Genomic DNA, 23,589 nt, shown 5'->3' with positions numbered 1-23,589 from the left:
GTTTGAGTGGATGATTCTACTCACTACAGGAGCATGGTGCACTTTAGTACATCACTTAAACTAGATCATACATTTCCTTTTTGGTCAACAAGGTTTGCCAATTTTCGCACGAACTCCTACAGTTGTTCACATTTCCTTTATGGTCAACAAGGTCTGCCAATTTTCGCATGCTCCTACAGTTGTTTATTGGACAATTGCCATGAGAATTTTTTTAAAAAATGATAGGGACGATTTCATTTGGGTCGCGTACAAATCTGATTCTACGTCGTTTATTTTTTTTGTCTTGCGGACTCGGAAGGTTGTCTAGATGACCGGAGGATGTCTACTAATGGATTGTAATGTTACTGGGAGCATATCTGATTTCATGGTGTGCGAGAAAACATGGTACCGTTTCTTGGTCAAGTATTGAAGCTGATTAATCATAAGGCATTGGCTAATGTGACTCGGGTAGTTATTTCGGTGAAGCAATTGCTCGGTGAGTTGCGGGTACAGCAGCACGTGTTTGTGGTGTGACAATATTGGAGAAACGTAAGTACAGTATTCCATTCTAGGATGAAGCGTATTAAAGTGAATTATCGCTTTGATTGTGAGAGTGAACGAATTATCGCTTTGATTGTGAGAGTGAACATACGATTCGTTCCTTCTGAAGACCAATGGGCGATCATTTTATGAAGTCACGTGCTACACAAAAGCTTAGAGATATCTTTTTCACAATCTTAATTTAAAAAAATTATGACTGAGGGGTCAATTAAACGTTGTAACTCTAGCTATATACGTATATGCATGTGCACATCTCATATATGGATAGCGCTCCCTTAAGTTGTGTTGCCAAGGTGTAGCGTGTAGCCTTGTATGTGATACACATATATAAATACACCATTGTGACCCTAATGAGAATTAGGCCTTCCACATTATTTTTAAAACATTTTTAGCTATAAAAGAAAAATTACATTAGCAAACATTTATATTTACATTTAATTTCAAGTAAGGCATTTTTTCAAGTACTTTCTCCGTTAAAAAAAAGGATGTTGCAGATTTATCTAGATACATGTGTGTCTAGACAAATCCGTGACAGCCTTTTACAGACGGGCGAAGTGAGTTTTTTTTCGAGTACCCGCAGGAGATCTGTGTGTTTTGTATTAAGCTCGAGGAAGAAAACAAGGACCAAGTCCATTACAGAGCTGGAACCACCGCGACCCAAACAACCGGAGTCGGTGTGGGTCGAAAAGGAGAGAAAAGGAAAAAAAAAAAACTATGGAACGCCTCTCGGTTGCCTACCGCGGGCTACCATCCAGGCTCCCCAAGTATCAACCACCATGTCCAGGAGAGAATCGGACGTCGATGCCTTGCCATCGAAGACACGCGCATTCCGCTCCAACCAAATAGACCTAATGGCAAACATGATGATGGAGTTCCCGTCCTTCCGTCGACCCTGGGTAGACGTTTAACCGTCCATGGCCACCACTCAGAGAGTTAGTATTATTATAACTAACTAAAACGTAGATGGGGTCATAACTTGTCCCTTTGCATATTGTCAGTGTCACAGTTGACATGATCCGCTGGCCAGAGTCAGAGCATATCGACTCTGGGTGATCAACGCCCTTGGCTGCGTGTATGGTGGCTGTTGGATCGCTGCAAGAGTTGCAAGTATGGTCCTCGGCGGAAAAACAGCATATCAACCCACAGGCTGATATAAAACGTGGGAGGTTGTTACAGGTAAACGTGAGCTAAATTTGTAAAGCGCGAAAAGTTAATCTCGAGATTGGTTCTTCAGGCTGATATAAAACGTCTCTAAATGTAAGCTCTCTTTTTATTAAAGCAGAGTTGCCGAAAATTGATTCGGCACACGCGTCTTCTGATGTGGGAGACGGTGCATATTCTGATATCCTTGGTCGATCCCACGGGCTGAGCGCCGAGGAGATGCGGCAACGATGTTATTTCGGTTAATTGATCGTTTCCTCCATGTCTGACTCTGTTGCACATCCGTTGTTTAATCCCAGCAGCCGTGCCACGATTCCGTCAGATGCAATACATTAGTACAAGTACATCAATTCCTTATTACTAACTAGACAATGCTACCTCACCACACATGTCGTTAGCTAAGAGATGTCAACTCCGACGGCCTCCAAACGCACGCATGCCTCAGCTCTAAATACCTCACCGATGCAAGATCACAAGACATAAACCCCATAGCCATTACATTGCAAGCGAAGATCAAGATCAGCGGCAACCACCCATAGCTGCTTTTAGTTCGCCGCAGCTAGCTCAAGAAACAAGAGGAAAATATGGCCGCGGCGAGCAGGTTCAAGCTTAAGGTGGACAACGAGGACAAGGCGAAGTCCTTCAGGCTTTTCTCCTTCGCCAGCCCATACATGCGAGCCTTCCACTTCCCGTGGATCTCTTTCGTCTGCTTTGTCTCCACCTTTGCCGCAGCGCCATTGGTGCCTATCATAGGTGATAACCTCAACCTCGCCAAGGCCGACATCGAAAATGCTACGGTGGCAACCTTGTCAGGCTCCATCTTCTCTAAACTCGCTATGGAAGTCATATTTGACCTCGTTGGCCCACGCTACGGTTGTGCTTTCCTTGTCATGCTCACCGCACCCATCGTGTCCTGCATGTCACCCATCGATAATGCAGCAGGGTATATCACTGTCCGCTTCCTAACCGGCTTCTCCCTTGCGACGTTCGTGTCGTGCCAGAATTTGATAAGGACCATGTTCAACATGAACATGATCTTCGCCATCAACGGATGTTTTGCGGGGCGGGGGAACATGGGTGGAGGTGCCACGCAATTCTTCATACCACTTTTTATGCACCCCATCAAGATTTGTGGAGCCACAACCTTTGTTGCATGGCGCATCGCCTACTTTATGCCCGGGATGATGCACATCGTGATGGGTATCCTCGTGCTCATACTGAGGCAAGATCTCCTTGACGGCAACTTCTTCAGACTTCGTAATGTTATAGACACGAAGAAATATAGCATTTTCAAGGTCTTATTGGACGTTGTCACCAACTACCGAACATGGCTGCTTGTCCTCCTCTATGGCTACTGCATGGGCGTCGAGCTCAATGCCGACAATATCATCACCGGTTACTACTTCGACCATTTCCACCTAGACCTCAGCACCGCCTGCACCATCGCCACCTACTTTATTATGGCCAACATCATGGCTCGCCCCATGGTGGGATACCTCACCGACCTTTGTTCCAACTACTTTGGTATGCGCGTCCGCATCCGTCTTTGGAACATCTGGATCCTGCAGACCGCCGGTAGCGTGTTCTGCCTCTGGCTCGGTCGTGCCTCCGCTCTTCCAGCATCTATCACCGCCATGGTTCTCTTCTCCAATTGTGCCCAGGCCGCGGCATGTGTTGTCATCTTTGGCCTCGCCCCCTTCGTCTTGTGGCGGTCTCTCAGCATCATCTCCGGAATGACCGACGATGGTGGCAATTTTGGCTCGGGGCTTATGCAACTGCTCTCCCTCAAGTCGCCGCGGTACTCAACCGCTAAGGGGCTGCATGGGTGGATCCAGGAATTTAGCATAAAGGGAGTGAGGCGACATCAAAGTCCGAAAACATTCCATGCCTCCACAAGAAGTTTGATGTCCAAGTATCATTTCCGTTTGACTTTGCCCCAGACACACAAAACAATTGCGCCGGAGCGAACGACAGTGAACAAATCAAAATGTTTGCATTTTCGTGCATAGAAGGATAAATCTGTAGCCTGGAAGGATCTCCACAACTGACTGCTTCCTGCAGCGTGCCTTCGGTAGACCCGGCTACACAATGTGCAAGTCCAAGTGCACTAAACTAACACGTAGCAGTGCATAAGTACATGCTAGTACTGAATTACACAAACACCACACGTGATGTTGTTCCATGGGGTGTCATACAGCGAAAAGTTTCTGCAATCCCGTCATTGTCCTACATTGCCATCATAAAACTGTTGTACCGGTAATAATGAGAAGAACACGCTATCATGCATTACATACACTCTTAGACCGACAGCAAGGACGGAGCATCTGTTCGTCTTTTTTCAAATCAATACTTGCATTACTCAAAGAATATCAGATATTACAAAATCTTGTTAAGTGTATACTAATCCATCCGGATCAGAAAATTGCCACACTTCAGTATGCCTGTTTAACCAAGTATAATTGGCCATAAAATGACTACTAGTATTCCGAATTCTCTTAATATGAGTAAAGCAAAGTTGATGATTCTTCAGCAAAGATTTAATATCTTCGACCAGAGTCGTATAGACTGACTGGTCCATGTCTTTATTCCGTACCATTTTGACTACGGCCAAACAGTCTGTCTCAAGATCAGGGGTTGGTTACACCACTGCATCGCGAAGGATAAACCCTCCCTTAGAGTGCTTAGTTCAGCTTCAAGTGCATCTCTACAGTTAGGAGCTAGCATCCGTTCGTCTAGCTCTCAATTCCAGAAGGTTTGATTGAACATTGTGCAAACAAACAACTGTATTGGTTGCCGTGGTTATTTGATCAGGAGTCATTAATGTCGTTTGCGAAATCATCACAGATACCCAAAGGATAGTAGCTGGTCTTAAACATTTTCTTGGGGAGACAATGTATAACAAAAGGGAAGCAAGTTTAGATGCTAGTGTTCATCGGCTTAGGGACCTTAAAGTGGGCGTGAGTTGAGCAGATATGGCATTGATGAAGAAGTGCTTTATCTCCGCAGTCCTCGGATCAAAACATGCTTTATTCGGCCTATGCGGTTCATTACCTGAAATTACGTGGGGAAGCAATGAACGTTTAATTCCCTCCGTCGCGGTTCATAGGACCTGCTCGCATCACTACATCGTTAATTTGATTAACATGATATAAACTATGTAACACAAAATTATATCATTAGAAAGTAAAACATCTGAATTTTGTAATGACATATAGTTTGTAATATATATCTTGTATTACGGCGGTGAAATTTACAACCTAGGTATGCGTGTATAACCTATATACCGGATGGATGTAGTAATATTCCTTTCGTTATTGCAACCTAAGAAAATTAAACAAAAAATTGGCATGCCGATAATACGTGGGGGAAGGGGGTACTACCGAGCCCGAGTTTTGAACTAGCCCACAAAAAAAGAGTGTTTTATAAGTTTCAGAAAATTTTGAGATACATAATGCACGTACATATAGCGTTGATACTTATACTTATGCGTATCAATTTTCACTGAAAACAATGTATGTGTGCGGCCACCAAAAAAAAGATAAATATGCAACTTGCGCACTAAAATCCTTTAACTTAGACTGTTCATCTATTCCTTTGTTTACAGCTGTGGACAAAAGATCTCCAGCATTTTAAAATAGTAATGCAACAAAAATGTGATTATGTAACAAAAAATCATGAAAGAATGTTACAAACATGCAAAAAATATTCGCATAATTTTGAAAATGTAATGCAACCAAAAAAATTATTCTCGCATCAAAAATCGTTGGGTCATGGAAAATTCACAAAACAAAGTCAAAAACTTTTGCGGCATGGGAGGCCAATGCTTTTAGCACCTCACGAGAACCTCTACAACATTTAGCAAAAGTTTGTAGCAAGGCTAAGAATCTTTGGAGCATCTTGATTATGTATTCACAACAAAACCACACGAGTTCGGGGAAAGTCAAGCAAACATACTCAGCGTCAAAAAATAGAAAACTTACTAACATCGTACAGTCATCCATGGCGGCTCCTATTTCTTCGACTCAGCGTCGTTGGTCATGAACTTGGCTCGCCGATGCCTCGTCCACGCTAAATCCAGCGACCTTGAGCATGTTCCCATTGATCTACAGTATGCCTAGGCTTGGCACGGTTGGAGATCTCAGACCTAGACCTAGGTCTCCACCATGACCACGACCATGGCCATGGCTGTGCTTGAGTTGTGGATTATGGAGGAGATGGGCGGAGGAGTATAAGGGCGGTGGGGTGATGAAGAGTAGTGGCAGGGTCTGGTGGGCAGGAAAGCGAGCCACTACATGAGACTGGGAGTCTGCGGCCGTCGGCACAGCAAGGAAGGCCGTCGGCACAGGCTGTGCCAACGGTGATCGTCGGCGTCTTCTCGTCGGGCAAGATCTGGTCGGGGACAGCCCAATCACCGTCGGCACAGACTAGCCATCGGCACAGACTGTTGTGCCGACGGTTTTACCCTCGGCATAGTATTTCAAAATTTTCAAATTTATTTTTGAAAAAAAATCAAATTATGTTTTTCGAAAAAAAATCAAATATTTTTTTATTTTTCGGTGCCGACGGATTTACCTTCGGCATAGCATTTTAAAAAAATTCAAAAAAATATATTTTTTTCACTTTTCTTTTTCTTCTTTTTTACTTGTTAATCTTTCACAATCACACTTATAACTCTAAGTACACCCGGCATGCTTAACTTCTTGGTTCTCTTCGGATAAGCTTCCATTAAAGAAATGACACATTATTGTTAATACTACCATATCAATCATATTAACCCTTTAACCGTGATGCAACACCTCTATATTTTTGAATTCTAAACAATTACTTAAGTAAACAACAATGAATATATATAAATAATAATAATTTAGAATTTAGAAAATAATTAATTATTTTATTTTTTATCTTTTTATTTAATTTTGAATAATTAATATCAATAATTGCGAATTTAGCAAATAATATGTCTAAATTGATCGGAAAAATGAGAGGAATACAAATATGACATCCATATCATCTTTTTAACCTACAAAGTTAATTTACCCAAAAATCATGAGCATTAGATCAAGTACCTCTAGTTTAAATCTGACTGACTTTATCAGAATGAGGTGGGAAACAGCCTCGACATGGCATAGTTTGCCGAAAGGAGGTCATATTTGATATGTGTGTGGGCTCTAGGATGGGAAGCAAGAACCCATACACGGATTTTTAATCCGATCCACGGAAATTGGGATACGGAAATTATTTTTAAAAACTCTTCACGAAAAGGGCTATCACGTCCGGAAATCTATGGATTTCAGGGGAAATGAGGTGGGAAACGGTCTCAGCATGGCATAGTTTACCGAAATAAGGTCATATTTGCCACGTGTGTGGCCCCTAGGATGGAAAGCAAGACCCCAGACGCGGATTTCTAATCCGACCCACGAGCGACCATTTTTTTCATTTTTAGCGTGCCCAAACGGTTTTTTTTGTGAAGCAGCTACATGGGACATATTTTAGTATGACGTGAAACCTCCGTGCGGTGATAGTAGACCACCTAGCACATGCATGTACACGCGTTAGCATTTTGGGAACCCATGCGCCTTCCGGCGGTGTCCCGCCGAATCCGCTCGAAACTGACCGGATTTGAACTAGGGGACAACTATCCGTCGCTCCAGAAATTCCGGAAAAATGGTTTTAGTTCTACGACATATCATTGTATATGCTAATTTTTGTCCGTTTAGTTTGTTCGCGAATGGGTGCACCTGCACGTCCGGTACGACGATACCGCATGTCCCGGGGGGGGGCTGTTTTGGCCAGATGGCAATTTGAACAAAGTCAAAAAAATCCCACGGAGCCGCGTGGCGTCATTTTATATGTCATAGTAACTATTCCGTTTGTCAAAATTGGGATACGGCAATTATTTTGAAAAATCCATCACGAAAAGGGCTATCACGTCCGGAGTTCTATGGATTTCAGGGGAAATGAGGTGAGAAATGGGCTCGGCATGATATAGTTTACCGAAACGAGGTCATATTTGACATGTCTGTGGGCCCTAAGATGGGAAGCAAGACCCCGAATACGGATTTCTAATCCGACCCACGGGCGACCATTTTTTTCATTTTCAGCGTACTCAAACGGGTTTTTTTAAGCAGCTACATGGGGCGCATTTTAGTATAACGTGAAACCTCTATGCAGTGATAGTAGACCATCTACACACCACTTATCACATGCCATGTGCACGCGTTAGCTTTTTGGGAACCCGTGCGGCTTTCGGCGGTGTCCCGCTGAATCTGCTGGATACTGGCAGAATTTAAACTACGGGTCAACAATCCGTCGCTCCAGAAATTCCGGAAAAAATGTTGTTATTTCTAAGACGTATCATTATATGTGCTCATTTTTGTCCGTTTAGTTTGTTCGCGAATGGGTGCACCCGCACGCTCGGTATGGCGATACCGCATGCCCCGGGGGGGCTGTTTTGGCTAGATGGCAATTTGAACGAAGTCAAAAAAAATCCCACGGAGCCGCGTGGCGTGATTTTATATATCGTAGTAACTATTCCATTTGTACAAATTGGGATACGGCAATTATTTTAAAAAACTCATCACGAAAAGGGCTATCACGTCCGAAGTTCTATGGATTTCAGGGGAAATGAGGTGGGAAACGGCCTCAGCATGGTATAGTTTGCCGAAATGAGGTCATATATGGCACGTGTTTGGGCCCTAGGATGGGAAGCAAGACCTCTTACGCGTATTTCTAATCCGACCTATGGGCGACCATTTTTTCATTTTTGGCGTGTGTGAAAGCCATGAAACCTCGAACATTATAGCTCATTTCTAAGAAGGTTTGTTTAGGTATTTAAAATATTCCATTTTTCATATTTTTCTATGATAGATCTTGTTTTTCTGCAAAATTTAATATATTATACTTATTTTCTCAATTAGAATGATTTAGTTATGCTTTTTCGAAGATTGACATGAAAAAACAGGGAAAAAACTATGCCATCAGCACAGGTTTGTAGTGAAAATAAAAAGATGTTGTGCCGACAGTCAGACTGGTCCTATGTCGACGGCCATAACTGTGCCGACGGTGGCCGTCGCCACCTTCGTCCTGTACTGACGGTCAGTTTAACGCCGACGGTCATCCTTGTCGCTGCTCTCCGGATGCTCTTGTGCCAACGGCCCCAATATTTAGCCGTCGGCACATACGGCGGCCGTCGGCACATCTATGCTCTCCCGTAGTGAGCGTGCAAGAACATAAATGACGTGAATGGTGTAGACGAGGCGACCAGTCACATCGTGCAATCTCGGTTACCCAAGTGTGAAAGTGTTTTCCGTACAAGTGACATAATAGTATCCCATCCATTGTAAAGCCAAACTCCCCTTTCAAAAAATCTTAATGCAAGATACACTAATCATTTGATGATTCACCAACTCCCGTGTAATTGTACTATTGCATGAATACCTAAAACATGCATTTGCCGAATGAATTGTACCTAGCTAAGGAGCATGCAAACCATAACTAAAGGGGATAAACGCTGAGACATAATTGTAGCTAGCTAAGGAGCATGCAAACCTTAACTAAAGGGGATAACCAAGACATAATTCATTGTATAACATGTTATTTGAACATCTCGAATCACATGCAATACCTACGATAAGAGGATATTATCAACCATTGCGTATGCCCTAACCCTTCATAGTCAACTCTTCCACGCGTACGGTTTTGTACATGGCTCTTGTGGCTTGTTTTTCTTTTTGACATATGGCTCTTGTAGCTATTAGTTAAACAACACCGACTTGTTATTTATGGAAAAGAGAAGTTACCATATCATGAAATGGTTTCAGTGCTATATAACTTCTCCTATAATTGGACAACCCTGATAAGTTCAAAGGGACAGATATACTCCCTTCAGTCTCTCCCTCTCTCTCCAATTCTTCATATATCTCATCTAATTTAGGATCTTGTTGCTATATATATATATATCAAGGTGTTTATTTGATAACATAATATGCATAATTGAGCAGGATAAAGCTGACGAGCATTTGACATATAATGTAGTGCGTATTTTTGTCGAATCGCAGATACGACATCTTGCAGAGGCTAGGGCTTTGCTCCCCATTCCAAGAAAAAAAAGATACAACATCTTTTTTTTCAGAAACTAACGTGTATACGATAAGTAGACTGCCAGAAACAAGGCAAGAATTAATAATTGAGGCTTGCTCCCATACAACCCCCTCCCCAAACTTAGTTTGGGCTTTCGAGTAATTAGCAAATTAATTAATTAATTAACTGTGAGCCCTCCGAAGCCCATGTCTAAACCCGGTATACTCATACGGTTGATATGTTGGAGATATGCCCAAGAGGCAATAATAAAATGGTTATTATAATATATCTTTGTGTTTATGATAATGTTTACATACCATGCTATAATTGTATTAACCGAAACATTGATACATGTGTGTTATGTGAACAACAAAGAGTCCCTAGTAAGCCTCTTGTATAACTAGCTTGTTGATTAATAGATGATCATGGTTTCGTGATCATGAACATTGGATGTTATTAATAAGAAGGTTATGTCATTATATGAATGATGTAATGGATACACCCAATTAAGCGTAGCATAAGATCACGTCATTAAGTTATTTGCTATAAGCTTTCGATACATAGTTACCTAGTCCTTATGACCATGAGATCATGTAAATCACTTATATCGGAAAGGTACTTTGATTACATCAAACGTCACTGCGTAAATGGGTGCTTATAAAGGTGGGATTAAGTATCCGGAAAGTATGAGTTGAGGCATATGGATCAACAGTGGGATTTGTCCATCCCGATGACGGATAGATATACTCTGGGCCCTCTCGGTGGAATGTCATCTAATGTCTTGCAAGCATATGAATAAGTTCATAAGAGACCACATACCACGGTACGAGTAAAGAGTACTTGTCAGGAGACGAGGTTGAACAAGGTATAGAGTGATACCGATGATCAAACCTCGGACAAGTAAAATATCGCGTGACAAAGGGAATTGGTATCGTATGTGAATGGTTCATTCGATCACTAAAGTCATCGTTGAATATGTGGGAGCCATTATGGATCTCCAGATCCCGCTATTGGTTATTGGTCAGAGAGAGGTCTCAACCATGTCTACATAGTTCGCGAACCGTAGGGTGACACACTTAAGGTTTGATATCGTTTAAGTAGATATGGAATATGGAATGGAGTTCGAAGTTTTGTTCGGAGTCTCGGATGGGATCCAGGACATCACGAGGAGTTCCGGAATGGTCCGGAGAATAAGATTCATATATAGGAAGTCACTTTCCAAGTTTGGAAATGATCCGGTGCATTTATGGAAGGTGGTTTCTAGAAATTATCCGGAATAAATCACTATGGAAGGAGGAGTACCGAAGGGACTCCACAAACCCTAACCAGCCAACCAAGTGGGAGGGTGGAGTCCATGGTGGACTCCACCTCCTTGGCCGGCCACCCCACCTAAGGGAAAGGTGGGAGTCCCACCTTGGGTAGGACTCCCTCCTTGAGTAGGTTTCCCACTTTTGGGAGTTTTTGTTGTTGGGGTCTTATTCGAAGACTTGGACTACAACTCTTGGGGACTTCCACCTATATAATGAGGAGCCAAGGGGAGGGGCCTGATACGTCTCCAACGTATCTATAATTTCCGATGTTCCATGCTTGTTTTATGACAATACCAACATGTTTTGTTCACACTTTATATCATTTTCATGCATTTTCCGGAACTAACCTATTAACAAGATGCCACAGTGCCAGTTCCTGTTTTCTGCTGTTTTTGGTTCCAGAAAGGCTGTTCGGGCAATATTCTCGGAATTGGACGAAATCAACGCCAAACCTCCTATTTTTCCTGGAAGCGTCCAGAACGCCGAAGAAGAGTCGGAGAGGGGCCAGGGGGCCACCACACCACATGGCGGCGTGGGCCAGGCCTAGGCCGCGCCGGCCTAGGGTGTGGCGCCCCCAGGTGCCCCCCTGCGCCGCCTCTTCGCCTATAAAAGCCCTTTCGACCTAAAAACGCAGTACCAATTGACGAAACTCCAGAAAGACTCCAGGGGCGCCGCCGCCATCGCGAAACTCCAATTCGGGGGACAGAACTCTGTTCCGGCACCCTGCCGGACGGGGAATTGCCCCCGGAGCCATCTCCACCGCCGTCTTCACCGCCATCTTCACCGCCATCGCTGCTTCCATGATGAGGAGGGAGTAATCCACCTCCGAGGCTGAGGGCTCCGCTGTAGCTATGTGGTTCATCTCTCTCCCATGTACCTCAATACAATAATCTCATGAGCTGCTTTACGTGATTGAGATTCATATGAGTTTGTATCACAATTTATCTATGTGCTACTCTAGCAAAGTTATTAAAGTAGTTCTATTCCTCCTGCACGTGTGTAAAGGTGACAGTGTGTGCACCGTGTTAGTACTTGGTTTATGCTATGATCATGATCTCTTGTAGATTGCGAAGTTAACTATTGCTATGATAATATTGATGTGATCTATTCCTCCTACATATGCATGAAGGTGACAGTGTGCATGCTATGTTAGTACTTGGTTTAGTCTGTTGATCTATCTTACACTATAAGGTTACTTAAATATGAGCATTATTGTGGAGCTTGTTAACTCCGGCATTGAGGGTTCGTGTAATCCTACGCAATGTGTTCATCACCCAACAAAAGTGTAGAGTATGCATTTATCTATTCTGTTATGTGATCAATGTTGAGAGTGTCCACTAGTGAAAGTGTAATCCCTAGGCCTTGTTCCTAAATACTGCTATCGCTGCTTGTTTACTGTTTCTTTGCGTTACTACTGCTGCAATACTACCACCATCAACTACACGCCAGCAAGCTATTTTCTGGCACCGTTGCTACTGCTCATATATATTCATACCACCTGTATTTCACTATCTCTTCGCCGAACTAGTGCACCTATTAGGTGTGTTGGGGACACAAGAGACTTCTTGCTTTGTGGTTGCAGGGTTGCATGAGAGGGATATCTTTGACCTCTTCCTCCCTGAGTTCGATAAACCTTGGGTGATCCACTTAAGGGAAAACTTGCTGCTGTTCTACAAACTTCTGCTCTTGGAGGCCCAACACTGTCTACAGGAAAGGAGGGGGAACGTAGACATCAAGCACTTTTCTGGCGCCGTTGCCGGGGAGGAAAGGTAAAAGGCACTCATACTTCGGTTCCAGGTAAAGTACTTTTCTGGCGCCATTGTGTTTGTGCTTGAAGCTATTTCCTTTAGATCCTGCAATTGCATCTTTTTGTTTCTTGTTTACACTAGTTAGGCATAATGGAAAACAACAAAAAAATTGGTGAGCTTTTTAATCTTTTTCCTGATTTAGAATTGTTTGATGCGAAAATTAAAAAACCTATGGAACCTTATTTGCATGCTAGTAGCGATGTTATTAGTATGAATGCAATTACTGCTAATACTATGGATAAGTCTAAGCTTCGGGAAGCTAGTTTATATAAGAATAATCTTTTTTGCTCCTCAGCTTTGGAAGAAATATTTTGCTCTGATAATGCTTTATCTCCCATATGCGATAACTCTAATGATGTTTCTGATATTTTAAATCCACCTGCTGAAAGTATTCCGTATAAAATACCTATGAAAATTATCGAATGTGTTATGGACAACCACTATAAAGGGGATGGAACTGTCCATCCTAGAGATCATTTACTGTTTTTGCACGAATTATGCGGGTTATTCAAGTGTGCAGGTATCTCTATGGATGAAGTGAGGAAGAAGATATTCTCTGTTTCATTGTGCAGTAAAGCGGCGCATTGGTATAAATTGTTGGAGAATAGACATTCTCTTGGTTGGGAGGAAATTGCATCTCTCTTTTATTCTAAATTTTATCCTCCTCATGAAGTGCATATTGATAGGAATTATATTTATAACTTTTATCCTCGTGATGGAGAGAGTATTTCTCAAGCGTGGGGGAGATTGAAGTCACTAATGCTCAAATGTCCCATTCATGAGCTTCCCCGTAATGTTATTGTTAATAATTTTTATGCGAGGCTTTCAGGACAACACAAGGACTATCTGGACGCGTGTTCGGAAGGATCTTTCACAAGCAAAGAGGTTGAAGCTAGGTGGGATCTTCTTGATCGGATTGAGGACAACGCTGAAGGATGGGAGAACGACAAAGGTAAGGAGTCGGGTATAAATTATGATTATGAATGCATTGAAGCTTTTATGGATACCGATAAATTTCGAAATATGAGTGCTACTTATGGTCTTGACTCTCAAGTTGCTGCAAATCTTTATAAAGCCTTTGCTTCTCATTTTGAATTGCCTAAAAATAATTTTGATAAGTATCATGAACCTTTTAAAGAGGCTTGCATGAAGAATGAAATTGTTGTTAATTATTGCAATAAGCATGCTCAAACTCCTAAAAATGCTATTTCTTATAAGCATGTTAATTTTTGTGGAATGCATAGGCCTTGCGGAATTAATCAAGTCAAAGATGAATATTGCATCCATCATATTAATGAAAAAACTAGAAAGTGGCTTAGGGCTCTAGATGATCTTGGTAAAAAAGTTTGTGCCCTCTATCCTTTTATTTGTGAAGTTTGCCATGAAGTGGGTCATTTTAATTTTCAATGCTTCTCCAATGATAATTTGAACCCAATGAGTGCTGCAAACTTGTATTGTGATGATGAAATTACTCCTAATCAGCATGATGAACTTACTTTATCTTTGGGGTGTGAAGAACTGTCGAGAAAAATCTCTTTGTTACATATGAGTGATCTTGATATTGATGATGTCCTGCATGGGTGTTTTTCTTATTGCATTGATAATAGCCATACAAATACTTACATACAAAATATTTTAGAAGATGACACCTTGCCAAAATATGATAGGACCGCTGTGTGTTTTCAACTAATTAATGAAAAGGAGGGATCCTCCCAAGTTTCTTCTATTGTTTACGAAAGTAAATCAGGTTATGCGGACGAGCCACCCTTCAAGCCTCTTCCTCCTAAAGAAGGGAACGAGGAGAAGGAAGAGAAGAAGAAGAAGAAGGGAACGAAGAAGAAGAAGAAGGAGAATAAAAAGAAAGAGGTAACGGCGTATCCCCGCGTGAATGAGATAACGCTAGGTAACCGTAAGTATGTTGCTCCTAATGATTATTGTGATAATGAATCTGAATACGATGATCTTCCTATGCCCTTTACATACATTAGCAATCATGATTTGAATGAACACACTACTTTTGATATTGCAAATCTCTGGGAAACTAATTCTGAAAATGATGATAATAATTGCCATAGTGTCAGTGCTATCCATGCTTCCTCCCATAATAATATAGAAAGCTGTAAGCTTGGGGAAGAGGTGTTTGAAAATCCTTTTGCTACTGATCATTATGTGTTTGATACATCTCCTTCTAATAACAATGATGGTATGGTTATAGATAAACCATTTGTGAAAGATAACTATTCTATTTCTTATGATGACACTGTGCCTCCGATCTTTGATGATTATTATAAAGAATGCTATGATATAGGTTATAATTATCCTTATGAAACTTGTCATAGTCATGATTGGATTACCAAAAACAATTCTTTTAATATGCAACTTGTTTACCATGTTCAAATTCTTGATAATAATCTTGCTCCAATTACTAATAATGAGAATAACTCTTCTTATGCCAAAATTAATGATACTTCTATGCATATGAACCATGATAAGAATGTTTTAAGTGATGGGTATATTGTGGATTTCATCAATGATGCTACTGAAAGTTATTATGAGAGAGGGAAATGTGGTTATATGCATCTTAATAATATTAAGTTTCCCCTCTTTATGTTGAGAATCTTGAAGTTACTCGTGTTTTATCCTCTTATGCTTGTCACTTTGTTCTTCATGAATTCATTTGTGTACAAGATTCCTCTTCATAGGAAGCATGTTAGACTTAAATTTGTTTTGAATTTGCCTCTTGAAGCTCTCTTTTGCTTCAAATACTATTTCCCGCGAATGGATTATTAAAACTACTGAGCCCATCTTAATGGCTATAAAGAAAGAACTTCTTGGGAGATAACCCATGTGTTATTTTGCTACAGTACTTTGTTTTATATTTGTGTCTTGGAAGTTTTTTACTACTGTAGCAACCTCTCTTTATCTTAGTTTTATGTTTTGTTGTGCCAAGTAAAGTCTTTGATAGAAAAGTAAATACTAGATTTGGATTACTGCGCAGTTTCAGATTTCTTTGCTGTCACGAATCTGGGTCTACCTCCCTGTAGGTAGCTCAGAAAATTAAGCCAATTTACGTGCATGATCCTCAGATATGTACGCAACTTTCATTCAATTTGAGCATTTTCATTTGAGCAAGTCTGGTGCCATTTTAAAATTCGTCAATACGAACTGTTCTGTTTTGACAGATTCTGCCTTTTATTTCGCATTGCCTCTTTTGCTATGTTGGATGAATTTCTTTGATCCACTAATGTCCAGTAGCATTATGCAATGTCCAGAAGTGTTAAGAATGATTGTGTCACCTCTGAATATGTTAATTTTTATTGTGCACTAACCCTCTAATGAGTTGTTTCGAGTTTGGTGTGGAGGAAGTTTTCAAGGGTCAAGAAAGGAGGATGATATACTATGATCAAGAAGAGTGAAAGCTCTAAGCTTGGGGATGCCCCGGTGGTTCATCCCTGCATATTTCAAGAAGACTCAAGCGTCTAAGCTTGGGGATGCCCAAGGCATCCCCTTCTTCATTGACAAATTATCAGGTTCCTTCTCTTGAAACTATATTTTTATTCGGTCACATCTTATGTGCTTTACTTGGAGCGTCTGTATGCTTTTGTTTTTGTTTGTGTTTGAATAAATGCTTGTGTGGGAGAGAGACACGCTCCGCTGGTTCGTATGAACACATGTGTTCTTAGCTCATAATATTCATGGCGAAGGTTGAAACTGCTTCGTTAAATTATTATATGGTTGAAATTGGAAAATGCTACATGTAGAAATTGGTGTGATGTCTTGAATAATGTGATACTTGGCAATTGTTGTGCTCTTGTTTAAGCTCTTGCATCATATACCTTGCACCCATTAGTGAGGAAATACATAGAGCTTGTTAAAATTTGGGTTTGCATGAGTGGTTTCTCTAGAGTCTAGATATTTTCTAGTAAGATGTTTGAACAACAAGGAAGACGATGTATAGTTTTATAATGCTTGTAATATGTCTTTTATGTGAGTTTTGCTGTACTAGTTCGTGCTTGTGTTTGCTTCAAACAACCTTGCTAGCCTAAACCTTGTATCGAGAGGGAATACTTCTCATGCATCCAAATCCTTGAGCCAAACAACACTATGCCATTTGTGTCCACCATACCTACCTACTACATGGTATTTTCCGCCATTCCAAAGTAAATTGCTTGAGTGCTACCTTTAAAATTCCATCATTCACCTTTGCAATATATAGCTCATGGGACAAATAGCTTAAAAACTATTGTGGTATTGAATATGTAATTATGCACTTTATCTCTTATTAAGTTGCTTGTTGTGCGATAACCATGTTCACTGGGGACGCCATCAACTATTCATTGTTGAATTTCATGTGAGTTGCTATGCATGTCCGTCTTGTCTGAAGTAAGAGAGATCTACCACCCTATGGTTAAGCATGCATATTGTTAGAGAAGAACATTGGGCCGCTAACTAAAGCCATGATCCATGGTGGAAGTTTCAGTTTTGGACATATATCCTCAATCTCATATGAGAAAATTATTAATTGTTGTTACATGCTTATGCATAAAAGAGGAGTCCATTATCTGTTGTCTATGTTGTCCCGGTATGGATGTCTAAGTTGAGAATAATCAATAGCGAGAAATCCAATGCGAGCTTTCTCCTTAGACCTTTGTACTGGCGGCATAGAGGTACCCCTTTGTGACACTTGGTTAAAACATGTGCATTGTGATGATCCGGTAGTCCAAGCTAATTAGGACAAGGTGCGGGCACTATTAGTATACTATGCATGAGGCTTGCAACTTGTAAGATATAATTTACATGATACATATGCTTTATTACTACCGTTGACAAAATTGTTTCATGTTTTCAAAATAAAAGCTCTAGCACAAATATAGCAATCGATGCTTTCCTCTTTGAAGGACCATTCTTTTACTTTTATTGTTGAGTCAGTTCACCTATCTTTCTCCACCTCAAGAAGCAAACATTTGTGTGAACTGTGCATTGATTCTTATATACTTGCTTATTGCATTTGTTATATTGCTTTGCATTGACAACTATCCATGAGATATACATGTTACAAGTTGAAAGCAACCGCTGAAACTTAATCTTCCATTGTGTTGCTTCAATGTCTCTACTATGAATTTATTGCTTTATGAGTAACTCTTATGCAAGACTTATTGATGCTTGTCTCGAAAGTACTATTCATGAAAAGTCTTTGCTATATGATTCACTTGTTTACTCATTGCATTTACATTGTTTCGAATCGCTGCATTCATCTCATATGCTTTACAATGGTATGATTAAGATTATGTTGGTAGCATGTCACCTCAGAAATTATCTTTTATCGTTTACCTACTCGAGGACGAGTAGGAACTAAGCTTGGGGATGCTGATACGTCTCCAACGTATCTATAATTTCCGATGTTCCATGCTTGTTTTATGACAATACCAACATGTTTTGTTCACACTTTATATCATTTTCATGCATTTTCCGGAACTAACCTATTAACAAGATGCCACGGTGCCAGTTCCTGTTTTCTGCTGTTTTTGGTTCCAGAAGGCTGTTCGGGCAATATTCTCGGAATTGGACGAAATCAACGCCAAACCTCCTATTTTTCCCGGAAGCGTCCAGAACACCGAAGAAGAGTCGGAGAGGGGCCAGGGGGCCACCACACCACATGGCGGCGCGGGCCAGGCCTAGGCCGCGCCGGCCTAGGGTGTGGCGCCCCCAGGTGCCCCCCTGCGCCGCCTCTTCGCCTATAAAAGCCCTTTCGACCTAAAAACGCAGTACCAATTGACGAAACTCCAGAAAGACTCCAGGGGCACCGCCGCCATCGCGAAACTCCAATTCGGGGGACAGAACTCTCTGTTCCGGCACCCTGCCGGACGGGGAATTGCCCCCAGAGCCATCTCCACCGCCGTCTTCACCGCCATCTTCACCGCCATCGCTGCTTCCATGATGAGGAGGGAGTAATCCACCTCCGAGGCTGAGGGCTCCGCTGTAGCTATGTGGTTCATCTCTCTCCCATGTACCTCAATACAATAATCTCATGAGCTGCTTTACATGATTGAGATTCATATGAGTTTGTATCACAATTTATCTATGTGCTACTCTAGCAAAGTTATTAAAGTAGTTCTATTCCTCCTGCACGTGTGTAAAGGTGACAGTGTGTGCACCGTGTTAGTACTTGGTTTATGCTATGATCATGATCTCTTGTAGATTGCGAAGTTAACTATTGCTATGATAATATTGATGTGATCTATTCCTCCTACAGATGCATGAAGGTGACAGTGTGCATGCTATGTTAGTACTTGGTTTAGTCTGTTGATCTATCTTACACTATAAGGTTACTTAAATATGAGCATTATTGTGGAGCTTGTTAACTCCGGCATTGAGGGTTCGTGTAATCCTACGCAATGTGTTCATCACCCAACAAAAGTGTAGAGTATGCATTTATCTATTCTGTTATGTGATCAATGTTGAGAGTGTCCACTAGTGAAAGTGTAATCCCTAGGCCTTGTTCCTAAATACTGCTATCGCTGCTTGTTTACTGTTTTACTGCATTACTACTGCTGCAATACTACCACCATCAACTACACGCCAGCAAGCTATTTTCTGGCACCGTTGCTACTGCTCATATATATTCATACCACCTGTATTTCACTATCTCTTCGCCGAACTAGTGCACCTATTAGGTGTGTTGGGGACACAAGAGACTTCTTGCTTTGTGGTTGCAGGGTTGCATGAGAGGGATATCTTTGACCTCTTCCTCCCTGAGTTCGATAAACCTTGGGTGATCCACTTAAGGGAAAACTTGCTGCTGTTCTACAAACCTCTGCTCTTGGAGGCCCAACACTGTCTACAGGAAAGGAGGGGGAACGTAGACATCAGGGCCGGCCACACCAAGCCACTCTTGGCCGCAGCCCCCAAGTGGCCGGCGCCCAAGCCCCCCTCTCCCCAAACCCTAGCCTCTCCTCCTCCACATAAATACTCCCGCAGCGCTTAGGCGAAGCCCTGCTGGAGTTCTCCACCACCACCGTCACCACGCCGTCGTGCTACCGGGATTCCGAGGAGGATCTACTACTTCCGCTGCCCGCTGGAACGGGGAGAAGGACGTTGTCTTCATCAACACCGAACGTGTGACCGAGTACGGAGGTGCTGCCCGATTGTGGCGCCGTGATCAAGATCTTCTACGCGCTTTTGCAAGCGGCAAGTGATCGTCTACCGCAGCAACAAGAGCCTCATGTTGTAGGCTTTGGAACTCTTCAAGGGTGAGACTCGATCATCCCCTCGTTGCTCCCGTCTTCTAGATTGCATCTTGGCTTGGATTGCGTTCTCGCGGTAGGAAAATTTTTGTTTCCTATGCAACGTTATCCTACAGTGGTATCAGAGCCGTGTCTATGCATAGATGGTTGCACGAGTAGAACACAATTGTTTTGTGGGCGTTGATGCTTATATTGTCTTTAGTTCGAGTACTTTGCATCTTTGTGGCATGGTGGGATGAAGCGGCTCGGGCTAACTTTACATGACCGCGTTCATGAGACTTGCTCCACGTTCGACATGCAACTTGTATTGCATAAGTGGCTTTGCGGGTGTCTATCTCTCCCACCATAGTGAAGATTCAATTTACTCTTTCTATTGACAACACTAGTATCACCGTTGTGGTTCATGTTCGTAGGTAGATTGGATCTTACTCGAAAACCCTAAACCACGTAAAATATGCAAACCAATTAGAGACGTCTAACTTGTTTTTGCAGGGTTTGGTGATGTGATATGGCCATGATGTGATGATGAATATGTATGAGATGATCATTATTGTATTGTGGCAACTGGAAGGGAGCCTGATGGCGTGTATTTCACACGTTCGTTGGGCAACCCCAAGAGGAAGGTATGATGCGCACAGCAGCAAGTTTTCCCTCAGAAAGAAACCAAGGTTTATCGAACCAGGAGGAGCCAAGAAGCACGTTGAAGGTTGATGGCGGCGGGATGTAGTGCGGCGCAACACCAGAGATTCCGGCGCCAACGTGGAACCTGCACAACACAACCAAAGTACTTTGCCCCAACGAAACAGTGAGGTTGTCAATCTCACCGGCTTGCTGTAACAAAGGATTAACCGTATTGTGTGGAAGATGATTGTTTGCAGAAAACAGTAGAACAAGATTGCGAGAGATTGTATTTCAGTAAAGAGAATTGGACCGGGGTCCACAGTTCACTAGAGGTGTCTCTCCCATAAGACGAACAGCATGTTGGGTGAACAAATTACAGTTGGGCAATTGACAAATAAAGAGAGCATGACCATGCACATACATATCATGATGAGTATAGTGAGATTTAATTGGGCATTACGACAAAGTACATAGACCGCCATCCAACTGCATCTATGCCTAAAAAGTCCACCTTCAGGTTATCATCCGAACCCCCTCCGGTATTAAGTTGCTAACAACAGACAATTGCATTAAGTATTGCGCGTAATGTAACTAGTGACTACATCCTTGAACATAGCACTAATGTTTTATCCCTAGTGGCAACAGCACATCCATAACCTTAGTGGTTCTTGTCACTCCTCCAGATTCACAGAGGCATGAACCCACTATCGAGCATAAATACTCTCTCTTGGAGTTACTAGCATCAACTTGGCCAGAGCATCTACTAATAACGGAGAGCATGCAAGATCATAAACAACACATAAGCATAGCTTTGATAATCAACATAACAAGTATTCTCTATTCATCGGATCCCAACAAACGCAACATATAGAATTACAGATAGATGATCTTGATCATGTTAGGCAGCTCACAAGATCCGACAATGATAGCACAATGGGGAGAAGACAACCATCTAGCTACTGCTATGGACCCATAGTCCAGGGGTAGACTACTCACACATCACACCGGAGGCGACCATGGCGGCGTAGAGTCCTCCGGGAGATGATTCCCCTCTCCGCCAGGGTGCCGGAGGCGATCTCCTGGATCCCCCGAGATGGGATCGGCGGCGGCGGCGTCTCTGGAAGGTTGTCCGTGTCGTGGTTCTCAGATCGGGGTTTCGTCACGGAGACTTTTTATAGGCGAAAGGGCAGGTCAAGAGGCGGCACGGGGCCCCACACCACAGGCCGGCGCGGCCAAGGGGGCCGCGCCGCCCTATAGTGTGGCCCCTCCGTGGCCCCTCTTCGTCTCTCCTTCGGACTTACGGAAGCTTCGTGAGAAAATAGGCCCTGGGCTTTGATTTCGTCCAATTCCGAGACTGTTTCCTTACTAGGATGTCTGAAAGCAAAAACACCAGAAAACACGAACTCGCACTTCGGCAACTTGTTAATAGGTTAGTTCCAGAAAATGCACGAATATGACATAAAGTGTGCATAAAACATGTAGATAACATCAATAATGTGGCATGGAACATAAGAAATTATCGATACGTCGGAGACGTATCAGCATCCCCAAGCTTAGTTCTGCTCGTCCCGAGCCGGTAAAACGATAACACGAGATAATTTCGGAGTGACATGCCATCATAATCTTGATCATACTATTTGTAAAGCATATGTAGTGAATGCAGCGATCAAAACAATGTATATGACATGAGTAAACAAGTGAATCATAAAGCAAAGACTTTTCATGAATAGCACTTCAAGACAAGCATCAATAAGTCTTGCATAAGAGTTAACTCATAAAGCAATAATTCAAAGTAAAGGCATTGAAGCAACACAAAAGAAGATTAAGTTTCAGCGGTTGCTTTCAACTTGTAACCTGTATATCTCATGGATATTGTCAACATAGAGTAATATAATAAGTGCAATAAGCAAGTATGTAGGAATCAATGCACAGTTCACACAAGTGTTTGCTTCTTGAGGTGGAGAGAGATAGGTGAACTGACTCAACATTGAAAGTAAAAGAATAGTCCTCCATAGAGGAAAAGCATCGATTGCTATATTTGTGCTAGAGCTTTGATTTTGAAAACATGAAACAATTTTGTCAACGGTAGTAATAAAGCATATGCATCATGTAAATTATATCTTACAAGTTGCAAGCCTCATGCATAGTATACTAATAGTGCCCGCACCTTGTCCTAATTAGCTTGGACTACCGGATCATCACAATGCATTGTTTTTACCAAGTGTCACAAAGGGGTACCTCTATGCCACCTGTACAAAGGTCTAAGGAGAAAGCTCGCATTGGATTTCTCGCTATTGATTATTCTTCAACTTAGACATCCATACCGGGACAACATAGACAACAGATAATGGACTCCTCTTTTATGCATAAGCATATAACAACAATTAATAATTTTCTCATTTGAGATTTGAGGATTGTTGTCCAAAACTGAAACTTCCACCATGGAACATGGCTTTAGTTAGCGGCCCAATGTTCTTCTCTAACATATGCATGCTTAACCCTATGGTGGTAGATCTCTCTTACTTCAGACAAGACGAACATGCATAGCAACTCACATGAAATTCAACAAAGAGTAGTTGATGGCGTCCCCAGTAAACATGGTTATCGCACAACAAGCAACTTAATAAGAGATAAAGTGCATAATTACATATTCAATACCACAATAGTTTAAAGCTATTTGTCCCATGAGCTATATATTGCAAAGGTGAATGATGGAATTTTAAAGGTAGCACTCAAGCAATTTACTTTGGAATGGCGGAAAATACCATGTAGTAGGTAGGTATGGTGGACACAAATGGCATAGTGGTTGGCTCAAGTATTTTGGAT

General features: G+C 42.0%; 1 protein-coding gene across 1 annotated transcript; it reads left to right on the top strand.

The window, feature by feature from the left end:
- The first annotated feature begins 1,614 nt into the window (after positions 1-1,614).
- On the top strand, positions 1,615-3,749 carry LOC139833498 (high-affinity nitrate transporter 2.1-like). Its single transcript, XM_071823795.1, has 3 exons — positions 1,615-1,716; positions 2,265-3,554; positions 3,711-3,749. Exons 1-3 carry the CDS (start codon positions 1,615-1,617, stop codon positions 3,747-3,749), a joined length of 1,431 nt encoding a protein of 476 aa, XP_071679896.1.
- The last annotated feature ends 19,840 nt before the right edge of the window (positions 3,750-23,589 follow it).

This window comes from Lolium perenne, chromosome 7 (genome assembly GCF_019359855.2).
Source record: "Lolium perenne isolate Kyuss_39 chromosome 7, Kyuss_2.0, whole genome shotgun sequence".
Taxonomy (NCBI): Eukaryota; Viridiplantae; Streptophyta; class Magnoliopsida; order Poales; family Poaceae; genus Lolium; species Lolium perenne.
Note: the sequence above shows the minus strand (reverse complement) of the source record. Positions and strands in the feature narration are given on the sequence as shown.

Bases quoted from the DNA above. Each gene is read 5' to 3' on its own strand.
- LOC139833498 (XM_071823795.1), top strand. From the start codon at position 1,615: ATGGTGGCTGTTGGATCGCTGCAAGAGTTGCAAGTATGGTCCTCGGCG. The intron at 1,717-2,264 runs GTAAACGTGAGC...CGCCGCAGCTAG, and splicing joins AACGTGGGAGGTTGTTACAG to CTCAAGAAACAAGAGGAAAA. The intron at 3,555-3,710 runs GTGAGGCGACAT...TTTCGTGCATAG, and splicing joins AGGAATTTAGCATAAAGGGA to AAGGATAAATCTGTAGCCTG.